Source organism: Fundulus heteroclitus, unplaced genomic scaffold (genome assembly GCF_011125445.2).
Source record: "Fundulus heteroclitus isolate FHET01 unplaced genomic scaffold, MU-UCD_Fhet_4.1 scaffold_36, whole genome shotgun sequence".
Lineage (NCBI taxonomy): Eukaryota > Metazoa > Chordata > Actinopteri > Cyprinodontiformes > Fundulidae > Fundulus > Fundulus heteroclitus.
In genome coordinates this window covers 4,697,952-4,713,182 of record NW_023396770.1, presented here as the reverse complement: position 1 = coordinate 4,713,182, position 15,231 = coordinate 4,697,952, and the positions used below count along the sequence as shown (strand labels likewise).

At 41.7% G+C, this 15,231-nt stretch overlaps 2 protein-coding genes across 3 annotated transcripts in view; both read left to right on the top strand.

Annotated features, from left to right (window-relative positions):
* Window positions 1-15,231, top strand: part of LOC110368380 — a 718,672-nt gene that overhangs the window by 115,187 nt on the left and 588,254 nt on the right. The gene's annotated exons all lie outside the window — the stretch shown is intronic.
* The window catches only part of galnt14 (UDP-N-acetyl-alpha-D-galactosamine:polypeptide N-acetylgalactosaminyltransferase 14 (GalNAc-T14)), a 235,686-nt gene that overhangs the window by 29,220 nt on the left and 191,235 nt on the right, over window positions 1-15,231 (top strand). The window contains exon 2 of the mRNA XM_012853687.3: window positions 13,243-13,412. Within this exon, the coding sequence (XP_012709141.2) occupies window positions 13,243-13,412 (170 nt within the window). The remainder of the gene's footprint in view (window positions 1-13,242; window positions 13,413-15,231) is intronic.

Here is a 15,231-nt window from a genome sequence, read left to right as displayed (position 1 = left end):
GCCGTGAGCTACGGACCAGACCTCATTGCTACCTGCTCAGGTATAAGTGTTAGTTTTGTACAGGTGCGTACCGAACCGACAGGACTGTACCACATGTTTCCTGTGTGAACAGGTGTGCCGTTACGGCCTTAGATGGCAGTACTCCCAGGTTTTAAAGGCATACTATGCAACATTTTTCAGTTAATTAATGTGTTCCATACCGTTTTGGATGATTAAATGAGTCATTTCAGGTCGAACAAAGGTTTTCTTAAAGTTTTTTTTAATCAAACAACACAGAAAATTAGAAAAAGTTACTGTCCTGATGGTTTAAAATTGCTCTTAACGGAGGCAATTTTGTTTGAGAACTTTTGAATTATTTTATTGTTTGTCGTGTTGAAAACAACTTAATTGATGACTGACTAAATAAATAAATAGAATTTAATAAATTTTGCAAATTGCAACAGACAGAGACCCCTCTGTATGCTTTGATTGTTTTAAATGAGGAAAACAGGTTGTGTCCTGTTGACAAAAGGTGATTATTCTGCATATTAACAGCAGTGGTGCCAATAAGAAAACCACCTTATGATTCAGTTAAAAATTGGATTTCGTTTTTCAACTAAACTCCAATCTTTTTTCTAATATTTTCATTGTGATTTTATTGTGGTGTAAAGAGAGGCTGACTTACTCTGAGGCTTTGTACTCATCTCTGACGGGAATACCGCTGAATGTGGAGGTTGCCGTGTTGTCTGAGTACTGAAACGCTCCTGGAAAGCAGCATCCCTCTGAGTCGAATTTGCCTTTAAGCAAACAGAAGCGAGCTAATGGAAATAAGACGTGTTCTGATGCTTTATTACAGTCATAACAAAAGTGATTCATCACAATATAATGGAGGGGATGACACGTGTGCGCTTGTGTTGGTGTTGTGCAGCCGTACAGGAGATAATAAAGACGCCGACACAGGTTTTATGCCTGGGACGGAACAGGTAATCCATCTTCTGACTGCTGCAGATTTTAACACCAAGGAGCAGGACTTCACAGGAACCCAGATTGTTTTGTGTAATGTCCGTTTTATTAAAAGGTGCCACGTTTCCTCGGGTTTCTCCACGTTGTGCACAGCGAGCCTTAATTTGGCTCCTTTTACACGCAGACAAGCACAAACACATCTTCAAAGAAAGATTTCCTCATTAGCAGCGGTCGCCCCTTCTTCTTTAATTCTTCGGCTCGGCGTTTCAATCGCTGTGACAAGCTGTGACGCAGAAGCTCGCTGGAAATATGAGACGGCTGATGCCGACAGCAGAACGACGGCAAGAAGCTTGTAATTCCTAAGTTTAGTCAGACTTTGAACCAGCTGAACCCATATCCATGTACCCAGCAAGAGGACTTGAGAAATGACTGGAAAATGTAACTTTTTGTTCCTTTTTATTAAATCCTAGCAACAAGAGACTCATAATGGTGGTGAAAACCCTGCTGACCCGGGTCCAGGACTCCCTAAAGGGATGTGAGTTTCTATTTTACGCCGTTTCCCCGGGCCATCCTAATTACATTTCAGCTCCCAGAGGCTGGAACGACGGTTTTAACTCACATTTGTGGATTCTGTAATAAGATGAGAGGGAGGAGATGCCAGATTTTCTCCTGGAACAGACAGATGACAAAGAGTTATTAACTAAAAATAGGAGATTTTCCCTGATTGTTCATAAGTTCCAAGTCTCAAGAGACTAAAATAATCACAATCAGCTTTATTGGTCAAGATTTTGAGCATAAACAAGGAATTAAATTTCGTTTTTAAGCGCTTGCAGTGTACAAACATCAAGTATAACTATATGCATTTCAGAGGGAAGGAAATAAAGCATAAAAGGATCAATATGCATATGTATGGGTATCTACAGCCCTGTTTTTATATAAAAAAAAGAAAAATGAGGCTGGCTGTGGTAGGATGATGCATCATCACATCTTGTAATCCAGTCTGCCTAAAACATTACATCAAAATAGGTTATAAATGCAAATCATAGTTCTTTATCCTCATGTTTGAAGATCGTTATCCTTGTTAAAGCTTGGAGAACACCTGATGTTTCCTGTGTTTGATTTATCCTCCTCCCTAAAGCTCTAATTAGAGCTTTATTTACCATGCTCTGAAAATGTATTTGTACCCTTATGGATTTTTTTATTATTAAATTTTTTGCTTTTTCATCACAATTAAATGTTTCAGATCATCAAACTGGGTTGATATAAAAAAATAACCTATAATCTGTCCTGCAACGTGAATCATACCCAAAATCTAAACGATTCATGAAAAGACACAAATTAAATTCACTTTTTAAAACAAGGTTAAATGTATACATTAAATTAGCAGGAGATGCCTTTATTTTGAAGATCTGAAAGTATCTCTGGACAATAAAGTTTATTTTGCTCTGAAATGAGCTGACGTCACTTACTGCAGAGTTCAGAGAGAGAAAAATCTTTCTGGTCATAATTACAAAGCTACAGCTAACAGGAACAGGTTGCCCGGTCCAAATGGAGTCCGTTGGGATGACTTACGTGTGACTTGGGACTAAATCTTGGACACAAGTCTCAAAACAAAAACCGAGAAGTGTCAGAATCCGTGAAGTGGTGCGAGGGTTCAACTCCCAACCATGAAGCGTTTGCTGCACGTCTTCCTCGTTCTCTCTCAGGTTTCTGTCCATAAAGGCCACAAAAACAATCAAGAACATCTCAGTAGCAGTTCATTCACAAAGCTTTAGTGATAAAATAAAAACTGAAACAAGGCAAGATTAACACACCCATAACACGCGCTATATGACATTTAAAACCAGCTAACTGAAACGTAGCATTTAAATTGGCGCTATGAAACCCACAGAGCATGGCAGATTTAACAACACTCACTTTTCTGACAACCATTTTCAAGCTGTCGCCTGTTTTTTATGCCGATTTTCTTTCCCCGTTCCCAGAAAAACACAGAGCTCTGTTAATAAAACAATATACAGCCACACGTTTAGCTGCTTTCTTTCCTAAATGGTTGGTCTAAAAAATTTAAAACGTTTTTTTCCTCCCATGAAATGTGATTTTTTTTTTATTAACGACCAGCCAGGGACGGTTATTTAGGGTCGACTGAGGCTCAGAGTTTGATTCCAGCTATACCTCCTCTCACATGTTGATGTTCCCCTGGGCAAGGCACTTAACTCCAAGTCGCCTGCTGAGCTGCGTATTGGTCTGATTGTGTGAATGTGTAGTGTAAAGCGCTCTGAGAGCAGAATTACTAGAAAAACAATACATTAGGAAAAGTGGTGATATGCAATAATATTGGTAAATATTGCAATAACGATATAGCGTGTGATTAATACAGAAATAATTAAAGTGTTTGTATGTTTCCCGGCTAATGGGTTCTCTATCCAGCTATTAGAAAACAAAAACATTTATCATGTCCATCTCAAACACGAGGCTTTAATGAAAATGTTCCACTTTAGCAACTTCTCCACCTCTTTATCTTCTCAATCTTTTTATTTTTAAACAACAAACATCACCAAACATATTAGAGGCACTGGGAGCCTGAATGCAGGGTGCTTAAATAATTGGTTAACACTTATTGCTCTCCAGCTGATAAGCGTTAACTAATCATCAGGTGATATTACGATGGCAATAAATTTGCGATAAATTGTGCAGCTGGACGATATAGAAAAAAAAGAATATTGATAAAATAGAAATCATATTAATTGATGTCGATAATTATCAACAAATTCAAAACATATGTTTTAAGCACAGCCCTGACCATTTTATGCGGATGTTTAGCGACTTATTTTTAGACAAAGACGCAATCACTGAATTCAAACTCAACCCTTTATTCAACCAACTTTTTACCAAAACTACAAATTTTTAAAAAAGCAAAAAGAATGCGTGCTCTCTGAAGTCTTTGAATGGGGCGGGGCTTAGTAACAGAGCGTTTCCTGGATCTGCGTTTCTGATTGGTTGGTAGGCTGTAATGATGTAATATTAACATACATGATAGGCTAAAATGTGTAAGGAAGCAAAACTTTATTCTATTGAACTGTTTACTAGTGTTGCACCGATGCCATTTTTTGGCCCCAATACCGATACCATCTGTTTGAAATTGATGTGTGTATATATGAAAAACTGCATACTACTAAGGGTAGTAGAACTTTTTATTGCCTACTTGGAATGGGTGACAATAGTTGAATAAACTTTTGTCTCTCAAAGGCCAAAATATTGCAACATTCATGAAATTATAACATGTATAATAGTAGTGCAACAGTAAGACAGTAAGATTACATTAATAATTGAATAATCTCTTTTAAACCCTGAGTTTTGGCTCTCAAATGCCAAAATAGTGCAACTTTCATGAACTTATGTTACATGTATAATACTAGTCGGGAGAGAGAAGGCTGCGTTCAAGCGTTCAAGTATCGGTTGGTACTCGCCGATACCGATACCACCATTTTAGTGCTGGATCGGGGCCCCATCTCATACTGGTATCGCTATCGGTGCAACACTACTTTTTACTAACCCTTTTTTCTATCATCAATAAATGTCTCTTGATCGATATATATATATCGTTATTGAATTATCGTCCAGCACAAGCCCTAATATAAATTTTGTGCGGTTACATTTTTCGTAGAGGTTGTTTTCCCTCAGGAAGGTCTGTGTGCTGAAACCAGTCCGCTTCACATGATCCATGAAGCTGACCAGAACAAACACAACCTGGGAGACTGTTTCTGCTGCATCAGGCGAACCGTACAGAATCTGATGTGCATTATAATTTAGCCCGGTCTTTTTAATGAAGCATGGACGTGTTGAAATGGGAGACAGAAAGTTTAAGCACCAGAGACCAACCATCCAAACGAACGGAAAGTGTCTAGAGTGGTGAGGCCGTCCCACCCGGGGTGCTTTGAGACAGGTGGATAGGTGCAGGGGTCTGGTTTGGAGAGCAACATCCCAGCAGGGGGGCACAGAAATCAACAACAACAAAAAGTAAGCAGGCACTGAATATGTTCAGATTTCCATTGGGAACGGTCAAAATAGAGATGGAGAGCATAGAAAATGAATTTATCAGCGAGGCAGTAGGGGAGAAGTAGAAAGAGTGGAAACAATGATGGTGTTTTACCTGCAGTAGACGGCAGTTATCATGGCTTAATGTTGTAGAAACTGAGAGGTTTTCAGGGAGGCGTTGCACGACCGGCTACTCTTAGCAGGGTTCATTAAAAAGTGAATTTTCCCCATCTAAAACAACGCATGTTATTTTATTTCCCCTGAATAAACCAGTTTGGCTTCATGTTTCAGCAGCTTCTCTGCTTTCATCCTGCAGCTGTGAAGCAGTTTTTGGATTTCTGAAATGTCGGCTGCGTGACGATGGATTCAGGTGGCGTTTGGACACAGCGCCTGTAATAATCCGTCAAGCATGACTCTCTATGTATCAGAGAAACCATAATGCGCCTCTCACTGCTCCAAAATCCCTTTTTTCACCCTATGGTTTGTTTTCCTCTCAGCATTTTCTCTGTCCGGCGTCAAAAAGAAAAGAAAATCAGCGCCAAAGAGGTGTAGACTGTCATCGGAGACGGCATTTACAGCGAGCCGAAAGCAAAAGTTTGCTAAATAATGCAGCAGTATAAAGAACGAGGCGTAACAATATTTAATTCAGGATTAGCTTAAAGGTATACTATGCAACCGGGGTTGATTTTCCAGCGAGGCTCCCCCCAGAGGGTGAAAGTAAAAGTGCACTGTTGTAAAGATGCTCAGCTGTTCTGGTTCCTCCGTCAAGCCAGGCGCGGTTGTTTTGAGCTTAGCAGACAGGCGAACACAACGAAAAGTGGAAAAAACTGCAGTACAAACAATGACTAACACAGTGAAGGTATGAACATGCACAGAGAGAGAGAGAAACCATTCCAATGTTACTTACAATCGCATCAGCAGAAACACGAGGTCCGCGTCAGCCTTCTTTTTCTTTTAGCTCTCGCCATTCTGAAAAAGCTTTCCTGATGTTCACCCGTGTACGACTCCTCTCTCTGTCCAGAGCCCTTTTCCTCTTTCTTGTCTGCTCCAACATGGGCTTTCGCTGTTTTCTCGCTGGTTCCGCCATGATAACTGCACAAATATCGCCACTGCGCTACCAACGAGCATGCCTTTCACTGGGGGCGTGTAGCAGTTCTCGCCGTAAAGCAAGACCGACTCTCGCGATGCACCAGACTTCTGAGCCTGTGTGTGCGGGCCGAGTGCTCCTGCAATACCGTACCGCGCACGTGACATCACCGACTCAAGAGCAACGCCCCTTTTGCCGCTTAGGTAGGACATACAGGTAGAGAACGCCCGTAGCAACCAGCTATTACACGCACAACAGAACCAGCGATGTGACCGACTTTACAGCCGTTAAACTTTCCCAAGACGATGTCCCAGGCACACGGTTTACTGGCCGAACTGTCGAAGAACACACCAACCTTCAGCTCAAACGATGGCTTGAGTGTCGAGGGTTTAAAAAGACCGGAAAACTGGCCGAGTTGATCGAACGGTAAGCTTTGTTTTTTTTTTCCTGCGCGGCGGTCATGGCGTCATCGGCCGTTTTTTTTTTTTTTTGTTTGTAATCACCGTCCAGGGATCGGTATATGTTTAATGTTTGTCTTATTTGAAATGTTTTTGAGTAAGCTATCATGGTAGCAGGCTATCATGTTAGCGCCTGCTACCATGATAGCCTATATGCTATCATGGTAGCAGGCGCTTCAATATTAACATGTCGGCCACCAAAATACTCTTACCTTGACTTGATGTCGCTGGAATTGGGTCAGGATGTTCTTCGGTTGGGCCCTTTCCTCCGACAAAATGCTTGCTACATATGTACTTGAATTTGGTAACTTTTTCCGGGTTGAACTGTTATGTAGGCCGACCGCCTCGGTGTACCCAGCGCACACATTTCTCCTTGGTAGTCTTGAAGAAAACATCCTTCATATGCGGCCGATCAGCGTAACTCGAGTCGCTGTTGCACGTTCCATAGCAACAATGTTTAAAAACCATGGTCTTAGATTTGGAAAAAGCAGTCGTTTACCGAGTAAAACCAAGGGTAACGCACGTCTCTTTTACAGCAAAACAGCGACGGACTATGCAAGCTTGTCCTACCTCGTACCACGTGATGTGACGTCCTCGTGACGTTACGTTTCTAAAAATAGCTCGCTCGCGGTACGCCATTCCAAGTGCGGTATTTCCCCCACAGACCACCAGGGCGGCCGAGAAAACCTTTGTTCGACCTGAAATGACTCATTTAATCATCCAAAACGGTATGGAACACATTAATTAACTGAAAAATGTTGCATAATATGCCTTTAAAGCAGGGAGGTGGTTAAACAGTTTTCTGCGGCTTGTAGGTCATTCTTCCCAGAACCGTAGAAAGTTCTGGTAGAGGTAGAGATCCGCTGCGTTCCTGCTAGCAGAGCAGAGCCTAAACCTCTTTGTTCTGGTGCGTCGTCCTCCCCGCCGTCTCCCTCCGCCCTGAGCTGTCGGCGCGTAACGCCTCGACCGTGACACCTGGCTGCGCTGGAGTCGGCGCCCTCATTATAATTCTAAATGTATCAGTCCGTCTGGTCTGGATGAATTAATGGGTTCCCCTGGTGGTGAAACCACACACACACACACTGAGACCCGGAGCGTTTGTCCAGCGGTTGGTGCCTGGGGTCTGTTAATTGAATGTCTGTGTTGGTGTTAGCGGCGGTGAGAGGCATTGAGAGGATGCCACGGCGCATTAAGAAGACAAGCTGTGTGTGTGTCTGTGTCGTGTAAATAGGATTGGACCTTGAACGCAGATCCTCCTGAGCTCCCAGCGAGACGAGACCCAAACAAATCACGCAGAGGCGGGGAGGCCGCAGGTGTGGGTTAAACTCAGAGAAGCTTAATCGCTCTTTCTTCTTGTTTTTCCATCTTTTCTTTCCTCCTCCTCCTTTACTCCTCATCTTTGCTTTGTTCTGTTTTCACTTAGTGTTTTTTTTTTTTTTTTTTTTTTTTTTGCTTTCAGTTCTTGTCCACATTTCAGACGCCTGCAGTTGTTTGCCTCTTCTTTCTTTTACCCGTTCCTGTTACCTAATCCTCATGTGGATTCAGTTTAATTAATTCTCCATGATACTCTTTATCACTTATTTTTTCTCCACCTCTCATCTTTCTCCTTCCCTTACAGGTTTTATTTATATTTCTTGTCCTCTCCGTTTCATGTTTTATTTCTGCTTCACGTTAATCTGCTTCATCTTCCAGCCTGGTGCTCTCTCCCATAATGACCTTTCTTACTGTTTTAATCTTCTCTTCTTCCTGTTCTGCTTTTTTGTTATATTTTAAATCTCTTTTCCATTTTGAATTAATTCTTAGTTACTCTTCGTTGCTTTTCTTTTGTCATCAGAGCCAATAAAATCCCTTCTTTCCTGATTTATTGTTTTAATACAGTTATTTTTGATGTATTTCCTTATTCATCGGTTACAGAAAATCTGTTTATTTTAACCATTTAGTGTTATTTTGTATCATTTATTTAATATATAACAGATTATGTTAGTTTAATGATACGGCTGTATGGGTTTAGGAAGACATTTCGTTACAACACTTTTGCTGATTAACATGTTGATGATACGTATTAATATCAACTTATATTTTTTCTTATTCTTTTAACTCTTCCTTCATAATGTCCCAACCAGTCTATGGGTTTCAGCATCTTATCTCCTAAATTATACATTAAGTGTGCATCAGAGGCAGCGAAAGTCAGTCTGACAGGAAAAATATTCCTTTTTATGCAGAATTTTTGTCCAGGTAGTCGTTTGCAATCACAGTTGTTGTGCAGCAGCCGGTGTTAAATCTTTTCTCTGCAGGACATCTTTGATGTTCTGCACCTACTGCTCACTAATATGTTCTGGGAAGGCTTTACCTGAGATGAGCTCAAGCATAAACGTCTTGATCTTCTGGCGTGTTAACAAAACTGCTGAATAACGTTTTGTTCATAGTTGTCCATATTAAAGATATTTCACGTTGCACCAGCACTGGACCGCGGGTCTCAAACTTAGATATTTTCCTACAAACCCTGAATCAAATGTCTAAACCTCTCCACTAGCATGCAGCCAGGCTCTGCAGAGCTCAGCTAATGAGCTCATTTACAGTCAGGTGTGTTGAAGCAGAGACGCATGAAAGGTGCAGGACACCGGCCCTCCACTGGAGTCTGAGACATTAGAGTCAGATGTCCAAAATATGGCACAGGGGGGGGTTCTCCTTGTTGTCCATGTCGCTGAAATCCCTGTGGGACACCATAGTAGATGAAGGGAACTCACGCACGCACGGAAAGGAACAAACTCAGAACGGAAACACAGCAGCCGAGGTTTAAACCCGGGATTTTCGTGCTGCTCACCACTGCATCGCCTCCCCATGCGGTTCCTCTGTCACCCTCCGTCGCCTCTCCTCTTCCTCATTAGACGCCGTCTTCTCCCCCGTCTTCCTCTTTCTGTCCTCCCCTCTTAGTCTCGTTCTTCATGCTTTGTTGTTACAGCCACCGGGGGAAGAGCCGGCGACACGGAGGAACACATTCCCTTCCTCACACACGCGGGCTCCGGCTCTCAGCCCTCTAATGGCCCCATTTAGACAATGTGTCGCCTCAGCAAGTCGTACGGCTGAATAATGAGAAGACGGAGCAGGACTGTAGTAAAATAAAGAAGACGGGGGACGGAGAGTCGTTTGCAGCATCCCTCCATCCAGACAGCTGCTTCACCGTAAATGTTGCTCTGTTACACACACCGTCGACGCTCTGACCCTGTGTGTGTGTGTGTGTGTGTGTGTGTGTGTGTGTGTGTCCATTCGTCTCCTTTATATGCCGGTGTGTGTGATCGTTGGGGAGAAATATGGCCTCCGGGGGTTTTAGCCTGAGCTCCTGTGTTGTGTTTATGATCCGGAGAGTGCAGGAGAGAACACATTCTTTATATGTCTCGCCCTCAAAGAAACATCTTCTCGCTCTTGTGCGTTGCACAAACACACACCTGAACACACACTTCCTCCCCACCGAGTCAAAGATGGCCTGCGCACACACACACACACACAGCACCTCAGCTTTCAAAGACAGCGTCATGCATGCAGACACGCTCCTGGAAATGATGTTTCTGAGCTACGCGCTGCGTCCAGGGCAGGGAAAGTCCGGCTGAAGCTCAACTCTTGTGTTTCCACAGCCAGCTGTTAGGAGATGAACTGGATCTAGTCCATGTTTTCATTTACTTCTACCAGAAAGAAAAGTCTCCTTGGCATTTCTGCAGAATCAGGGACTTTATTGTTGCTAAAACCAGGGTCTAGCTTCCTGATTAGCATTTTAAAAGCAAGCTTCAGCCTATTAACGACTCCCCGCATATGTCTTTCATTACCAGGGTCTGTTTTCCAAAGAGTAGCACACTGCAGCTTTTAGCGATGATTTCAAGCCTTCCAGGCATCAACTCGGTCTCATCCGAGTTCTGAGAATGACTGCAGAAAATGCTTTTTACCTGCAAAAGTCAAGTTTTGTGTCGCTGCTAGAAAGCATTAATGTTGTGTTCAAGGGTTTGCGGTCACGTGTGTCACCCCTTTAAAAATACCTGGAAACAGACCAAGACCTGGCCCTGTTTAGATGGCGGGAGATTGGCTTCGATGTTCAGGAACCACCAGAATTAGGGCTGCCATGAGCGGAAACATGTTGGAGCAGCAGAACTTCTGCCAACGTGCCGCCATCTTTACAACGCCACAGATTGAGAAGTTACTGATCAAGAAAGCAGCTTCCTCTCAGCTTGATTGAAATTTGAACGATCTAACGAGCTTCTGGGGAAAACTTTATTGTTTAGACAAAAAATTTATCTCAAAGGAATATATTTGGAGATGTCAGGGCGAGCTTTTCAGACCTAAGAACACTGCATTAAATGTCCAGCCTTTGCTAAACAGCGTTACAACAGCGCTGCGTTTCTCTCACTCACCGTAAATCGGGTAAAACAGGAAATCTGTGCAGGGTTGCAGTGTTAAGGTGGCGACTGGATCCAGCAGTGGGGGCCGCAGCAACATGCAGACACAGAGAGTCGTGCCGTCTCTGTTACAAAGAAACTCCCATTGAAGGAAACGGCTTCCCAGCGGCTGTGTCCTAGCTAAACCTGAAGCTGCAGAGAATAAAAGTTACTTTGGAGCTCAAACTCTGAGTCTTCTGCAGAAAAACACACGGTTCTGTGTGACTGAGCCACCAAGCAAGCAGAGAAACACGTGAACCGGTAATTTAGTCTTTATATGAGCTGTGTTTGAGGTTTAAAACAGGAAAATGACTCAATATATATAATCTTTGACATTTTTTATGAATTTTCTTCACATTTTTATAGTGTGTGGGGGAAGTGGAGTTTTTTTTCTCCAATTTTCTCCCCATGTTTCTAACTTAAACAGCAGGTACCCATGGTGGTGGCAGCATGGTGCTGCAGGGCAGGTTTGGCTGGATTAGATTGATGAAGAACTCGGCTTCACCAGAAATCAACAGCTAGGTGATGAAAACTAGGACGCCATTGGCCGTTTCCCTGAGAATAACTCCATCACCGGTTAACATTAGGCTGACAGTACCAACCTCAACCATATTACAAGAGTACGGACCCGGCACCAGTTTCCTTGAACCCAAACTCGTCTCACAGCTTGTTTTTAAAAGGCCTTTCAGTGTCTGCACCCGTCTATGAGGGAAGCTGATTTAAGCAGACATTTAATCAGCTTCTGACACTGAATCCTACCTGTAGGTTTCTGTGAAAGCAGGAAAATCCTTCACAGCCATGTTACATATTTCCCTATAGTTCAGGAGACGTGATTGGAAAACAATATTCTGCTAGCGTAACCGTGAAGCCTCTGGCGGGGCAAAGAAACACCGAATGCTGCTGAGAGACAAAGCGCAGCAGTTAGTCACAACACAGAGAAGCAATGAGGATGAAAACCTGAAGTCCCGCATTCATCTTGTTAAACAGCAAAGAGCTGGAGGTAAAAGCCGCCCTGAATCTTCCTTTAGTAAAATGACCTCTAAAAGCTTCAGATGCTTTTAAAGCGTTCGTCGTTCTGAGCAGCAGCAGATGCACCGATACTGTGCCCAGTGTCTGACTCTCACAATGTGACATTTATGACTAAATCTCACGTTTTTCATCCACTGCGATGATGAGCGATTACAAAGAAAATGTCATTGGACAGCTAGAGCTAATCGTCCCATTTTTAACCAAATAGCACTTCCTCCAGTTGCTTTTAACACTTTGAAATGACCCTGGTGTTGCTTTGCTTCCTAGCTTAATTACACACTAATATGCACAGTTAGTGCATGTTGGTTAATTTAACGTACAGGTGGTAAAATAATATAACTGGAAAAATGCTGAGGTAATAATCAAAAATGGACCATGATAAGGTTTTCATCTAACAGTAGGAACATGTGGCGCGTTAATATTTGTTTAAACTCTAAAGCAGGAGCTTCTAAAGTGGGGAAATTTCATATCAAAGTATAAAGATGCTCCACATTCTTCATTTTACTGCAAGGGGAAGAGTTCTTACAAAAATACTACTTTATTCTCAGAATTTTCTGACTTTTTTCTTGTAATTTCCAAGAGAAATGGAGGATTTGATTGAATTTGACTTGAGATGACATGTATCATGAATTGACGCTATAGAAATAAAATGTTATTTTAATTGTCCAAACGATTTTTTGGATTTTACACACTAAAATGTCATTGGACAGCTAGAGCTAATCGTCCTATTTTTAACCAAATAGCACTTCTTCCAGTTGCTTTTAACACTTTGATATGACCCTGGTGTTGCTTTGCTTCCTAGCTTAATTACACATTAATATGCACAGTTAGTGCATGTTAGTTAATTTAACGTATAGGTGGTAAAATGCTGAGGTAATAATTAAAAATGTACTATAATAATGTTGTTTTCATTTAACAATAGGAACATGTGGCGCGTTAATATTTGTTTAAACTCTAAAGCAGGAGCTTCTAAAATGGAGAAATTTCATATCAAAGTATAAAGATGCTCCACATTCCTCATTTTACTCTTACAAAAATACTACTTTATTCTCAGAATTTTCTGACTTTTTTCTTGTAATTTCCAAGAGAAATGGAGGATTTGATTGAATTTCTATTTGTAAAGTGCCTTGAGATGACATGTATCATGAATTGGCGCTATATAAATTTAATTTTAATTGTCCAAATGAACGCCATTTGATTACTAAGAGATCAACCTAACCTGAAAACGATGACCCGCTGCTCCTCTAACCTGCGGCCTGATTCCCAGATCTCAGAGGCGGAGTGGGAGGACATGTTGGAGGGCTTCGACGAGCGGACTTACCTGAACGCTCGGCGCTGGAAGCCCGGCGACGACCCGTACACGCTGTACGCCTTCAACCAGAGAGAGAGCGAACGCATCCCCAGCGACCGGGCCCTGAGAGACACGCGCCACTCCAGGTACGTGACCCCCGAGGCTGATCGAGCGACGTCTTAAAACATGGCTGTGATCACAAACACAGAATCCTCAGATGTTGTGGAGGAACACGTCCTGTATGCTGGTGCAGATTTCCAGAACCTTATTACTGCGGCAGTTCTCTGAACAAACATGACCTCTGAGCAGATATTTTTATTTCAGCCAAATCGCACAGTTTGATGTATGAATCTGTCAAGAATGCTCTGCATAAGATGAGAGCTTATCAGTACACAGAGGAGCTAAACTCCAGCAGCCTGCAGGCATAAACAAACACTTGTAAAAAAAGAAAAAAAAAGAAACCACAGAGAGCAGAGCAGCTCTCTGCATCACAGGTACACACACACACACACCCATCCAAACACCGCTGAAGTTTCTAATTATTCTCCACTAAAACAAATTCTGATTACAGAAACAAGCACATCTCCATACAGAAAAATAGCAAATTACAATCCATCTGCCTGCTTAGAAATTAATTTCAAGCAAAACAGAAATCCTCTTAGCGCCGCGCCGTTCTCATCTGTTTGAAAGACGCTCAGCGGGAAGATAAGGAGCTTGTCGCTTTGACAGCATCCGCCTGGTCTTATTTGGAGAGATAAAATACTTCCAGGCACTTGTGGAAAGTGTGCAGAGGTCCGGCGTCTTTGGGCCGACACCATCCGGGGTAAACAAACAGAACCTCTGATTCTGGTGCAATAAACGCTCCTGGGGAGGATGGTTCCTCTCACAGCTCCTTACTGCTGTTGTTGTTGTGGTAAATTGTTAAATTTAGCTTTGCATTAGAGCTTTATTAAGAGGAAAAGGTAACTTTCATCAGATTACAGTAGAGTTGTGCTAGATGTGTTTGAAGACGGGCTAGACAATTTATCGCATTTGGAATATAATCGCAATTTAAAAAAACGCAGAGGTCTGCAATTTTTGGCTATGTCACAATCATCATCATGGATCAGACGCATCCTTTAGATGTTGGTAATATGTTTAAAGTGGATTTTCCTTTTATTATTTTATGTTTTAGAGTTTATATAATCATAGTTTTTTTATCAGAAACGTTCAGGAATCTCACCGTAGCTTTACGTTCTGGTCAAACTGTTTAATACGTGGACTTGTTTGTTTGTTTGTTGCACTTTATGTTCAACAAAGATTGATGGTCCAACTCAATCAAAAGGTATTCTTCTGAATAATAATATTCTGATTAAGTTACATTTATTGTTTTAAATAGTCCTTGTTTACAAGCATCTTTATCTAGTGGCCATTTTTGTTGCTTATGGTTAATGAAGAAAAAACATCAAAATTAAATGGCAATTGTGGTTGAAATGTGTCAAACATGTGCATCCATAGTTTGAAGCTACATTAGTTTGCTGCAGGTTTTTGTAGAAATGACAGTTTGTGCATGTTTTTGCTCCTGTCCCTCCTTGGCTAAACAACGTTTCCTTAAACTCTGCTGCTGCTTGAAAGTTGAGTCACATTTAGGAATGTGTGTAGGGCATTTATTTTTACTTTAACTTCAGATATATCGCTTCCATCTCTCTACCACATGCACAGACATAATATCCCCCACACATGCATGCAAACCCTCAGCTTCTTAATGCAATATAATCTGATCATTTATATCCATTTCAAATTCAAAAATACTTTATTAATACTAAAGGGAAAGAAATAAAATGTTCATTACTACATTTTACACTTGATCCTGATGTTTCTGCTGCATTTATTTCTATATTCATGCACAGATTGTTATTGCTTGTTTTACAACTTAATTGTTACCGTCTTCATCTTTTTCTAGTTTAATCTTCTTCACTTTCAGTT